The sequence below is a fragment of the Alligator mississippiensis genome, chromosome 14, assembly GCF_030867095.1.
Source record: "Alligator mississippiensis isolate rAllMis1 chromosome 14, rAllMis1, whole genome shotgun sequence".
In the NCBI taxonomy this organism is placed as follows: Eukaryota; Metazoa; Chordata; order Crocodylia; family Alligatoridae; genus Alligator; species Alligator mississippiensis.
In genome coordinates, this window is record NC_081837.1 from 36,064,337 (window position 1) to 36,078,038 (window position 13,702).

General features: G+C 46.7%; 1 protein-coding gene across 5 annotated transcripts in view; it reads right to left on the reverse strand.

Annotated features, from left to right (window-relative positions):
• The window catches only part of BRPF3 (bromodomain and PHD finger containing 3), a 43,841-nt gene that overhangs the window by 16,925 nt on the left and 13,214 nt on the right, over positions 1–13,702 (reverse strand). For 3 of the 5 annotated variants that reach the window (XM_019492524.2, XM_059717504.1, XM_014605468.3), the window contains exons 2-8: positions 11,006–12,408; positions 9,620–9,776; positions 7,917–8,048; positions 5,901–6,029; positions 5,171–5,483; positions 3,261–3,530; positions 776–1,279 (exon numbers count right to left, since the gene is read on the reverse strand). In XM_019492524.2, coding sequence (XP_019348069.2) covers positions 776–1,279; positions 3,261–3,530; positions 5,171–5,483; positions 5,901–6,029; positions 7,917–8,048; positions 9,620–9,776; positions 11,006–12,390 — 2,890 coding nt within the window. In that variant the 5' untranslated portion in view covers positions 12,391–12,408. The remainder of the gene's footprint in view (positions 1–775; positions 1,280–3,260; positions 3,531–5,170; positions 5,484–5,900; positions 6,030–7,916; positions 8,049–9,619; positions 9,777–11,005; positions 12,409–13,702) is intronic. The other 2 variants (XM_059717505.1, XM_059717506.1) reach the window with 1 other exon arrangement.

The window sequence follows — 13,702 nt, forward strand, 5'->3', positions numbered from 1 at the left end:
AATCATTTTCATTTGTGTTTGCCCTTCACCTTGCATCTTTCTAATTTTGATCTCGTTTATTTTTTTTGCCCGTATTTCTAACTTGAAAAGGCCCTCTGCATTTTTTCCTTCTCACCGATTTTTTCGTCCTACCTCTCAATTTGCGGCCATCAGTAAATTTAATAAATATGGTGTTTACCATAAGTCATGTCTCCTCTAACACCGGCTATTATGTTGCCTAGAGTAACGTGCACACCCACTCTGAGCCTGAATGGGTCATCACTGTGATAAGAGGGGCAGTGCAGTGCAGGTAGATGCTGGGGATTTCCTTCTCCAGATTGTCAGTAAAACCCTTTGGACAGGCATGCCATGAAGAAAATAAATGAATCGCCTGCCGAGATGTCACTGCAAGACTCATCTAGAGATGGAAGAAAAGATTCAGCCTTTGCTGAGTAAAGAGGAAGTTCCTGCTCTGGAAAGCCAAGCTCTCACATGCCATACCTGCCCTTGGCATGCAACTGGTGCATAACACTCAACCATGCAGGTAGATTCTTAACTAAAGATAATTTCCCCTAATTACCTAGCACGGGTGTCATTCAATACCCACAAATCACCAAGCTGTTTGGCAGCCCCTTTGCAAGTGACTAAATCAAACAGCTCACTCTCCCGTGGTTTGAAGTCCATCTTTAACAAAAGCAGCCCTGCCAGCTGGCAAAAAATGCTTACCAGGCCCCACTGCCCTAACCAGTTCCTGCTGGTCAGAGGCACCAGAGGAAGAAAAGCCCAGAGGAGTCACCTGTGTCTCCTGACTGCCTGGGGGATTTCTCAACATCGCTCTCGCTGCAGCTCCTGCTCCGTGGCCGTTTCCTGGCTTGCCGCTCACCCTCTGTGCCAGAAGAGGAAATCTGTCCAGTCTGGCTGTGGTCCTCTCCGTTCTCCAGCGGGCAGTCCAGGCCTTTCTGCAGCTTCACCCCATTCTTAGCTTTTTTAAAAAGGACAGATGTCCGCCTGCCCACACCACTGAATGGAGGGTTGGCAGGAGTGTCCGTGGCCTGAAGGGCCAGGCCGTTCAGGCCATTGTCACTGAGCAAGCGCTGGAAGGCTTGGCTCTCCCTCTGCAGCGTCTTCTTGTCAAAGAGCTCGCCGTCCGATTTCATGCGCTTCTGCAGCCGGCTCAAGGACTTGCTTTCACTAATGGGCTTGAGCATCGGTGGGTCCTGCAGAGAGTCCAGCTCAGACAGGGAGGGTGCGGGTCCTGTGGGCTCCAGAGTGGGGGGGTGGGGGGGCTTGGTGTCATCTGCTAAAGAACAACAGAATCTGCTTGGACATTTTAGAAAGAGTAATTCCCCAAAATACTAACATCCACCCTACTGCTTCTCTATGGTGAGGGGAAAGCCATAGGCTCCAGTGGTATCAGGCATCTGTACTCCCCTAGCGGGGTACCCAGATAAAGATGTAATGACACCCCCCAACCTGAAGAGATAGTCCCTCTTCTCCCACACTAGATCCATCCTCCTGGCCAGTCACTTGCACCATATCACTAAGGTCACTCTCTGGACATTTTTTCAACAACATGAAAAAGAATAACCTCAGGGCAAAACAGGGGCTCTCCTATCCGTCCATTCCTTCCCCAACTCCCAGGACTCTTGTCTCCTTTCTGGCACTGGCTGATACTGCTGCAATGCTTTGCCAACAGTGAGGGGAAAAGGTAGTTACTTCCCTTGCTTCTCTACCATGTCAGATGCCGTTGCTGGCAGAGGGAGGACAACTAGCCCACCCCCTCCCTGCAACCAAAAATGATCAAAGCAGATCTCTGCAGGTGCAATACTGCTGCTCCAGACTCTGTGGCCCGGCCAGGAGCAAAGTGAACCAGGGAAGGAAGAGTCAGACTGGGCCACTGCCTAACCTATTCTTGCCCTATGGGATATGATTATCAAATATGAGATAACAGCCCAGGTGCCTGCACCAAAACCTGATACATTCTCCCTCTAAGCCCAGCCACTGCCAACCCACCAAAAGCCTTCCTCCTGCTATCTGCTGCTCTGAATGGATTCTCTACACCAGTGGTTTTCAACATGTAGTCCTCAGACCTTTGGGGGGTCCACAGACTATGTCTAAAGGGTCCACAAAAAATTACTATGATCAATCAAAAGTATGTGTATACCCACACTTTCAATTCCAAGGAGTCTGTAACTCCCTTCAAAATTTCCAAAGGGGTTTGCACCTCCATTCGAAATTTTTAGGGGTCCGCAAATAAAAAAGGATGAAAACATCTACTCTAAAAATATTGGGGGCCAGCTGGTTCAAGCCCACCTTGCAGAGAGTTGGCAGAAAATTGCCTGCCAAATATGTCTGTAACAAGCCGCTTCAGCTCCATGTCACTGCTGTGCTTGTAACCCTTTTGAACAGGAAGCCCAGATCACAAGGATCCTGCCTTACTCTGCTCCACACACTATGAATTCTTGGTCTGTGATATATAGTGTTTATATGGCACTGTATAGGCATAGAGGGCACTCTGTATCATCACCTGCTCGTACATACTCAAAAAATGCTGACACATGCATAGCCCAGCTATGAGAGGGCTCATGCTCTGTAACCAGGGCTGCCACATGCCTCACTAGTAACACACAATTTGGGTTGGTCTAATAAAAGATATCAAATTCACCCAAGGAACCTTGTCTGCCTAGTAACACACCCTTATTTCTTAATTTCTAAATGGAATCCTACTGCAGGTTACTGATAATAGTCCTGGAGGCTGAAGCACCCCATTTCAGTGGAAAGGCAAAATACCATATTTACTCCTATACCACATACCTTTCCCCCAAAAAAATAGCCCACCAAAACCACGTCTTAAGAATGGAAGCTGGTTTGTGCGCCAGAAGAGAAGCATGGAGACAGTGTAAAGACTGCCAAGTGTTCTGCTTCTCTTCCCTCTCTCCAGGGCCAACACTCAACAGGGGCAGAATCCAGTTTTAACCCTCTTACAGCCACTGCCACCATTCCCCTTGGAGCTGAGGTTGGAGGCATGTAACCCCATGCCTGATTCCAATTTCCACACAACAGGAAGGTTTGAGAAGTCCTACATGCCCTGTTGTTTTAAACACTGCTTGTTAGATATGACATCTCTTCTGCTACAATAAAGGTCTGGTTGTTCAGCATTCTAGTGCAAAGAGGAATAACTCTGTTGCACATTCAGTCTGCTGCAATCGCCTGCACACACCCCTGCCTGTTCAACCTGCAGGGCTCTCCCTTTCCCTTGGTGCCTTGCTGAAAACTCTCACCTTTCTCCCCGTCATCATCCTGCTCTCCCCTCAGTACTCTGTCAAGCCCTTCCTCCCGTGGTGCGGACTCTCCATTCGGCATGGTCTTGTTCTGTTGCTGGGCCAGCTTCTGCCGGATGGAGTTGATCTCGCGTCTCAGGAGCCGAATGCGTCGGGTTCTGGCGCCGCTGGACCTCATGGTGCTCACCATGTCCAGCTTCTCCAGCAGCTCCTTCAGCTGCGCCTCCAGGGAAAGGTGAGCCCGATTCTCAGGGACAAGGATGTTATCCACTGCAGCAAGAATAGAGGTGAACCGAGATTATTGACCCCTTATGTCATCAAGGAGCAAGCTTTTGGAGGAGGAAATTCTGCAGTACTGAAGCTCAGTCACCCCAGGTCACACCCACATGCAAGTCTGCAACATGCAAACCCTGAAGGATTTCAGGATTCTCAGCCCTAGATGCCAAGAGGGCGGCAGCCACTGGGAAGCACATCACAGACAGAGGGCACATCTAGGCTGTGGCCTGGTGCTGTCAAAGCTACCACTGAATAGCATGCCTCCCCTCTCCTGTTCCCACTCCCACACATCCTGCCTGAAAAGACAGCAATACTGGTGCTTCGGGGCATTCCCCACCACTGCCCTCCCAGGCCTCTCTCTCTCCAATGTGCTTGAGAGTGGTCACTTGAGATGCCCCTGGAGCAGCTTCCCTGTCATATTTCCAGGCATGATAGGCAGACAAGGGTGGACAGGGCAGGGATGCACATCAGCAGCAGCAGCCACATAAGCATCAAGGATGTAGCACAGCTATAACCAGGGAGTTCCAAAGAAAGGAGGTGCAGTGGCCTAGAATAAGTTTGGCCATGTCATTCAGCATTGTTGCAAACAAACGCTCACAGACACAGATGCAGGTAGTTTGGGGAACAGAAGCAGTTGCGTACTCCCCAAATAAAGGTCCTCCTGAGAGTATTTTTGGATTTTGATAAGATTTTGGCAGGAGTCAAGACACCACCAACATTGACACCATCTCCCCCATAAAGAATTCCTTCCCTTCCCCTACCTCACCTTAATAACAAGCCAATTCTTTGATTTATGCTCATTATGTCCTGTGCAGTTCTAGGAGAGGGTTAAAAATCTGCAGCGCATTTATCCTGGATTGTCTGCAGCAGTTGTGACCCGAGAAAATCACAGAAACTAAGAGACAGATCCCAATGCACTCCCAGACTACAATGAACTGCCAAGGGATGTAAGGGATCTTTCTTGAAGACATATGAAATATATCACCTCATATCAGGGAGTAAAAGGAGACTGGGGGAGAAAATCTGAGTGCACAACAATCTGATCCTGCACGGAGTCAATTTTTCAAGGCCCTTTAAAACTACCCAGGTTCTAGTACTACTGCAGTATACAGAGTCCACAGCAACTAGCAAGCCCTTGGTCTGATGAGACTCAGAAGAGGTGGAGTCAATGCCTGGCTCTGCCATGAACCTTCTGTGTGACCTTGGACTTAATCTTTCTGGGTCCCAGCTTCCCACCCGGAAAAGGGGGATTAAAAATACCTCCTGGGCTCATAGTAGTGTTGCAAAAGGGAAGTTCTTTAATGTCAGATACAAAGAGCCAGTGCTCTCTCACGAGAGTTTGGGGCTATGTTTTCAGAAGGTTTCAGCATCAAAGTCAGGACCAGATTTTCCAGTGTGCCCAGTAGCCAGGAGCTCCCATCGTGACACTTTCCAAAGATCCTGGGCTCTTTTAAATGCCTTGAGATGTTCAAAGGCTGGGAGCTGTGTCAGACAGGTGAGGCCAAATCTTACACCTTTTGAATGGTGGATTCAGAACAATGGCTGAGTGACAGCTGGGCCTAGACACAGAGTTAGGACATGACATTTCCTGGACTGCTAACTAATCCAAAAACACACAGGCAAAGGGGACTCACCATCCTCCCAGGAAAAGCGGTAAAAGTCTTCTGTTTTGGGCGACTCAGGCAGGTGAATCCCCACTTCAGTGTCAAAGCCAATGTTTTCAGCCTGCCGTCGCGCATGGCGCAATATCGCTCCTCCAAGGTCTCTGAGCCGGACAGCTGCTCGGTGGAAAATGGTGTCTTTAGCATTATACCTCATGCAGTTGGTAACTATAAGGTTAAAGTCTTCCTCAAACTCATCCAAGGTTCGGTACAGGTGGGACTCCAGCTTCCGCCTCATGGTGGAAAAATCCATTGGTTTGGAAATGAATTCCAGGTAATCTGGAACCTAAACATATAAAACCTGTACAATTACAAAAACCATTTACTAGCCAACTAGAGCGCATCCATCACAAGCACTCTTCATGTCCTTCCCACCCGCAGAGGGACAGACAGCGCCATCAATCCACTTCTGTTCCACCCAGTTAAACCAGACCTGTCCTGACTGCAGAATGGTATTACTTCACTGAGGCACTCTAGTAGGCTTCCAGTAAACAATGCCCTGTCTTGGCCAGCTAGGATAGTGCCACTTTGAGAAATTCCTTACTAAATGCCAGTGTTGGACAAAAGAAGGAATGAGTTTCTACACAGAGGTGCCCTGGTTTTGTCATCCACACCATGAGGGCTTCTCCCTTCCTCTCAGCAATGCTCCACCAAAACCTCAGCTCCACCCCCACCAAACTGCACTTCTTGGAAAGATACTTGCCTCATTCAGATTAACGGGCTCTGCAAAGATCTGGGCAGGATCCTTCTCCTGTAGCAGGTCCAAGGTTGTACGCAGCAGTACATTGAAAGGAGTCAGCTGTAACTCCATAGCAGCTTGCTGAACTTTGACCTGAGGAGGGGGGAAAGGAATAATGCACAGACATCCAAGAGGAGGACAGCTCAGGCATTACCCAATCCCCTCTCTAGTGCTTCTTTTGAACTTGAGTCATCGCCCCTTGCATTTACTATTCACTGGACATAATGGATGGAGAGCAGATAAAGCAGCAGGGAAGTTTCTGCCCCACTGGCAACAAGGGCCAGGACTAGAACGCAGAGCCTGCTCCCTTTCAGTGCAGCAGCCTTCTCACTGAGCCACATACCCTCACAACTTGACGCCACGTTATCTTCTTCTCTTGGCTGTCCAGGGAGATGGCTTCAAAGGAAGCATTGGAAAGAGGCCTAGATAATGCCTGGCTTGTGATACAGCAGCTAGAGCACCGTATTTGGGAAGACTGAGACACGCAGGTTCAAACCCCCCAACACAAGGCACCGGGCTGCAGGGTAGTGTAATAGATTGATGGTCAACCCAATATCCACTTACTTGTTCCTGTTTGAGTTTCTAGGACCTGGGTCCTCAGTTTCCTGGGCAGTGCCCTAACCACTCAATTATAGGAACTAAAGCAGAGGGAGGCCCCTTCCTCCTCCAGCATCTAACATCCATTAGTTACTGCTTTTTGTCCAGCTTCATTTTTGTGACTCGTATGCATTTACACACCCACAATGGGTGCCTATACATGGCAGGATACATTCACAGCCAGTGTGTAGCCAACTGCACATGTCCAGTCTAAGTGCACACATTTATGCATCCACAGTTTAAGGATAACAGAATCACAACTTGTGCATAAGTGCCAAAAACACCACTCACCACCAAAAAGCTGCTATTTAAATACACAAAGGGAAACAGAATCATGCCTTATGGCCTCCATGATAACAACAATGAATTTAAACAAAGGTCAAACAGGTGGCATGCTATATACCTACAAGTTGGGTTGGGAAACAGCTTCAGCTAGATGTGTTTCTCTGAGATAAATTTTCCTTTCTAAACGGCACTGGGGTTTCAGCTAGCTTGGCTAGACTTAGGTAACTGTGACACGGATACATCAAGATAGTGAAAGCAAAAAGAAAACTTCTAGGGATGATTTTTGACTGCATTAGAAGCAGGATCAGACCAAAACTTTAAGTCAGGTACAATGCAAGCAGCAGATGAACACTGATGGCACCATCAGACAGGCTCAATCTAAAAATATATGAAGTCCAGTCAGCTGTCTCTAGAAAGGATCCCCAACTGGACAGCCTAGTAAGCATAGTAAATAATACTGATGCCAGAATCGAACGTGTGAGAGAAATATGATCACACAACTCAGTGCAAGCTGGAAAAAAATACAACAACCAAAGGGAAAACTTTCTAGTTATTAAGTGATCTAAGTTTACCTCTTCTCAAAAATCACCCAAAGAGGGCAAGTCACAGGAAGTTAGGGCTTACCAAATGAAGAGATGGGTGGTTTAGGATCATTCTTAGAGTGATGGTTATCAAAATACAGTAATAAATATTAACAGAGATCCTGTTTCGATTGTGTAAGCACCTGGTCCATGCCCAAAACTGAATTAGAAGCGGGGCTGAAGTCAGGATTAAAATGCACAGGTAGTTATGTAAGGAAGCTGGCAGCCTTTGCAACACACTGCTGGGCTCCAGTCCATGCCACTAGTCAGCTGTTGCTCAGTGCAAACCACTGAGGGTCTGCTCTACAGAGGTGCTGAACACCAGCACCTCCTCTCTTTGACATCAGTAGGAGTTGTGGATGCTCAGAGGCTCAGAAAATCACACCTTGTGAAAAAGAGAGATTCAGTAAAGGTGCAGTGGTTTTGTTCCTCTGCCAGGATGGAGCAGCTGCAGATGGCAAGGGACACCAGACTCTAGGGTAGCATAATGAAGTGACTCAGCCCTAGATCCACCTACCTGTTCCCGTTTAAGTTTCTCCCTCTTACGGATCAGCTCAATAAGCAACCGTGCCCTCTCCAAGTCATGCCGCAGTTTCTGCCAATACTTCAGTTCCTCTTTCACTGCACTGGTCTTCTCATCCTGCTCCTTCTGCACAAGGAAACACGGGAATGAGAGGACTTACACATAAAGGCTTCTTGTGTTTTCTATGCTTTCCAAGTGTTTACCCTGCACTGCTCCCACACCTTGCTCATGTTTACTTCCACATTTATCTACACTGTAGCATGGTCTGTGCTGAAACACTGTAACTACCTACCTCTCACCATGTTAAAAAGAAGTTTGATCTTGTCCATATGGGCAGATCTAAGCCATACTATAACCTCATTCCAGAAGTATGCTCTAGCCCATGTTCACTCTCATTAACTCCTTCCATATCAAAGTTAATTAGAGCTGACATGGGGGACTCACTGTGTTCAATGCTGTACTTAGAAAGGGAAGATTCATGCCCCGAAGAGTTTAGTCTACACAGACTAGCTAAGACAGCATGAGAAAAAGGAACTATTATCTCCTCTTTTACAAATAAGAACCCAAGCCACCAAGAGCAAGTGCCTTCCCCAAAATCAGAGCCAGAGATGGGAGATGAACTTAAAAATCTGAAGTCTCACTCCAGTGCCTTGATCATATAGGTATCTTTCTTCCTCTTAATCTCTGTATATTGATTTTCAAACGGATATATAGATAGACTCATGTATAAATGCTTGCCTATAACTATCAGTAAAGGACAAACCTAAACTCTTTCATGAAAGAAATAGTGGTGATTTATAATTATAGTGTCTTTAACCCAGAAGCATTAATTTACACATACTACCTGCTGTAAGCTGCTAAATTAATATATCAAATAAATGTTGTACTCTCCACACTCTACATTAATTAGCATAAGCTAATTTTGTACTAATCACCCAGAGGAGACTGCATGCAAATTGAAGTCTGTGATTTCAACTCAACATGGGAAAAAATATATGTGCACAATATGCACAATGCACACCAATAGGTTAGTTGCAAAGATTAGTAATTCCACTGCATAGGGAAATAATTTCAGTTCACTACCTCACCAGCTATCTCTGTTCCAGAATGCTAACACTGCTGAGTGCCACATCAGTCCAGAAAAGAAAGCAAAAGAGGACTATATCTGGGGACTGTTTATATGGTGCCATGTAAACGTGAATGGGAGGAACTGAATGTGAGGCTGAGGGAAGAATTACCCAAACCAAATCTTAGCCAGGACTCTAGAGCCAACACCCGTTTTCTTGAGAATGACATGTCGAATGACCACTGTTAGTCAGGACCTTGGTTTTATAAATCATCTAAGGGATTAACCCACCCCACTCCACTTCTTTTGGCATAGTGGATGTCGCATTCAAGTACCAACCTGACCTGACCCCTTTTGCATGCTATCCGAAGGCAAGAAAGGTTTAGAAATTCTTCACTGTGACACTTATTTTAAAGGATGGTTTGCTTGCCCTTTCCAAATCCCAAATTCAATAACTAGAACTCATTACCTAGCTGCCCCCTACAAGAGTTCAAACTCAGATCACCTCTTCCCAGCCCATCCACCCTGCTTCCCTTTCCATTAACCTCAAGCTTACTCCCTCCCCACGCACATTTCTCTTTTCTCCCACACTATTGCAGCACAGGGCACAGTGCTGAACAGCAAGCAGTACCTGCTCTGCATTTCTTTGGGACTGTAAGTGAGAGTGCAGGCGCCGTATGAGAGGCACACCATTCCTCGACTGGCGTTTCAGCAGCCAATAGTTGTGCAGCCGCTGCATAAACTGGTTCTTCCTCTGGAGTGAGAGCCCACTGCAGATCTTATTCAACCTAAGGTCAAGAAAAAAGGGTCAGTGAGCAGACTATCCCACACAACAAAGCAATCATCAGATTCTGTGGACCATGGTGACACATTAGATCTCCTGCTGCAGCTCAAATGCACAATTTTGCAAAGTTGTGTCAAGGCACAGAAAGATCCATGCTCTTAACTTCTGCCAGTCCATGCCAATCTGGGGTCTGTCAGCTGTGAGGTTATCCCTCTCTACCTTTTGCTATTTTAACATCAGCTCTGCTGGAGGTTCTCACCAAAGCAGGTATCCCACCACCAGTTCTTCTCAACAAGAGCAATTAACTTCAAACTCATTTCAATGTCAGTAACTTTACTGAGGTCATTCAAGTTTGACATTTTGAAGGTTGGAAATCTAGGAAAGAAATGCAACTGGAGTCCAAGGAAAGCATGTGTTAACCCCTTCACAACACTGGGTGTGTCTAAGTGGTATCTTGGCAGCAGTTTTGGAAAGAAATCTATTAAAATATCAGGTGCATCCAGCTGCATGTTCCCAGATGTCCAATGAAAATAAAGCAACATTTAAATCTTCATGCACCTGATCTGCCAGAAATATATTAAGCCAAATTCAAAGTTGTTCAGGACAATGGGGGAATTTTTTGAGCTATGACATCAGGAATCAAAATACAGTAGTTCTTTATCATACAGAAGCTGCCATTCATCTGATGACTTGTAACCTTGCCCAAAACTATTTTCAAACATGGTCACCATACAATATGAACATTCCCTGTAATGATACTGTCTACCTGATACAGATCACCTGAGAGCGGATACTAGTTTACTACACAGTTGGGGAATTGTTCTGAGGGTGTGCAGTTTAGAGGGAAGACAGATGCTGGACTTAGTGCTCAACGTACAAGCCCTATCCCAGTGACACTCAGATCATAGCTCCTGAGCCACAAGGCACTCTTCAACTTAAAATCTCTGGCTGTTTGACAGAAATGTTATCAATTTTTCTTCTCTTAGTGCATGCACATAAATTTAGTAAACACTGCAGAGGCCAACTGGTCCCCTGTTGGACTGTACAGTACTGCACTTGGTTTCTTTTTTCTGCAATAGAGTATGCTAGTCAAAATTCACCTGACAGCCTGCATCTTGTTGTGGCTCTTTGGTTAACACGGATGGCTCCTGTGGATTCAGCCCCTGTCAGGACTTGAGTCTCACTGCCCTACTCAGTCCCCGATGACCAAAGAGCTTCTGCCCCAACACTCACCGGTAAGAAGGGATTTGTGTGACCATCACCAGTGGCACAGATGAGCGTCCATCTGTCAGGTCACCACCTTCCTTTTTGATCTTCTGTTTCAACTTCACTTTGTTCTTCTTGAGAGATCCCTTGGGGGGCCCAGTGCTGCCCTCCTCCTCTCTTTCCTCCTTCATAATGTCCTCCTCCCCCTCACTGGTAGCAGCTGGAGACCCTTTTTTCAGTGTCCCAGGTGGGGAATGAGCCCCACAATAAGCAGTCTTACGCACCGTGAAAGTCGTGCCGTTGACACTGGTCTCTCTCATGGGCTCAATCTTCATGAAGAGACCAGCACGCTGGGCACAGGTGACATGGAAGGCAGTGTAGCAGTTCACCTTGTGGCACTGGATGGCAGCTCCCATGCCTTTTTGCTTGCAGATGTAGCAAGTGAGTTTCCAGCGAGCGGGTGGGATGTTGTTGATCCCCTCGATGGGCTCCAGGAACACAGTGTTCGCAAAGCAGACCTCTGGGATCCAGATGGCACAAACAACATGGGCCCAGTGGCCATCGCTGGTCTGCTTGAAGGCTCCACCTTTGTTTGGACAAAGAACACAATCAACCGGGCGGGAAGGGGACTGAAGGCAACAGCGGCAAAGCCACTGGCCCTCAGGGATGTAGGGCACGCCGTAACACTCCTGGTGCACGGCCAAGTTACAGATGTCACAGAACAGGATGACGTTACTGTTGTGACACTCATCGTCCATGCAGACGCAGCAGAAGGCGTCCTCGTCAATGAGGGACTGCTGAGCCCCGTTGTTGCGGCTCTCTAAATAGGACTCCTTCTCCAGTCGATCCACTAGCAGCTCAAAAGTGTCAGCAGAAACCGACCCATAGCCATCCTCCGTCCTCTTCTGGTTGACCATTTCCAGCCAAGCCAGATCCTCCTCATCCATGTCATACTCCACGTCTGCATCGAGGTCCTCAGGAGGTTTCTCAATGTACCGGTAGTATGCTGCAGGCAGGGGAGGAGCATCAGGCTGGCTGAAGGAGTCCATCACCCGGAAGCTGGGCTGGGGTAAGTGTAAAGATGTCCCTGGCGCATGTTTGGAACATGACTCCTTCTTTTTGCCTTTAGATGGCGTTTTCTTGGACTTCGATGGGAACAGGGGCTGCTCACTGTTTTCTTTGTTGCTGTTGCACTCTGTGATGTCCTGGGCTGTCAGCTCATCCTCTGTGATGATCTTCAGAGGATCATAGATGCTGATACGATGAAGACGTCCATCAATGTCAACCTCTACAATCCGCTGGGCCTGGGCGTATGTCAGAGTCTCTCGGGTGGGTGAGCATTTCAAGCTGTAGGGCGAGGGAGAGCGTCTCCCCTCGAGGTTCTGCCGGGACCTCCTCCGAGGTTTCCTCATAGCTGCAACCCAGAAAATCTGTAATACAACCCAGGCAGAATGCAGTTTAAGACAGCAGGACAGATAAACATGAGTAGCAGATTCAAAATCTTACTCTGAACTAGGGAGTGCAACCTTTCCACTAAAGACACAATTGCAGACTTGCTAAAGTACTGGAAGTCCTTCCACCTTCTTTAAGTTCAAGAGGTACACATGCATCAATAGGTATTTTTTTTAATATTATTATTATTTCCAGTAGCTCACACAATGTGCTGGGTGTCTTCCAAACTTAAGAGAAGGCACTGTTCCTACCTGGTAAATCACAATGCTGTTTTTATTCACTAGATGTTTCAATATTTCCAGAGTCTAGTAGAAAAAACAGGTAAGCATTCTACAGAAGAGTATTAAATACCTGTACCTGAAAGTAAAATCCTACTGCTGATCAAATGCACCATGGGATTTGCAGATATCTGGCTGTCAAGGAGAAGCAGTCTTTTGTCAATGGTGGCAATGCCTATTTTACACGACTAAGGTTGCAACTGCCATTCCAACGTGGCCTTTATACAACCCTTTTCAAGAAGTCCACCAAAGCAGTGAACTCAGACATGGGCCCAGAGAGCTGTGCTAGGCATTTTCTCAAGAAAATGGTGTGCAATCACATACGGAGACGTTTGAAAGAGTTTCATCTGGCCAAGTGCTGTCTGAAGTGGTCTAATAATTCTGGGGCTACAAACAGATATTGTATTTATCCCAGGAGAAACTACTGTATCTAGGGACAAAGTGGGATCATTCAGACATCCGTGTCGGTTGTCCTTCGACAAAGCCTAAAAATGTGCATGGGATAAGAAGTGCTAACAGTTTGTTCCAGGACATCAGAAAGTGTGTCTAAACGATTATCCCAGGATTGCATCGTTGAATCAATGGCAGAAAAGTGCATTCAGCTACTCACTAAACTCTGAATGGAAGGGCAATGTGTGCACACACCAATCCCAGGACATTTCTGTTCTGGGATAAACACAGGCACAAATTGTCCTAGGACAAATGCAATGCCTCTTCCTAGTCCGGGTCATTTCCAGGTATCTGCCTAAAGGATTGGTATTGAAGTAGGTTGGGGACATTGCATGCCTTCATGGCATAGCATGCCTTCTTGCTGCACTCTAAGAATCCAATTTTATATACTGTAATAATAATTGTATGTGGATGCAAAACTTTACAGTGGGCAATTGTTTTGAACATTCAAAGCAGTAAATTAATAAATAAAGCATGCATGGCTGTAGAAATAGCTCCAAGCAGGAGAGTGCAACGTCCACACACAGCATAGGGATTGATGACG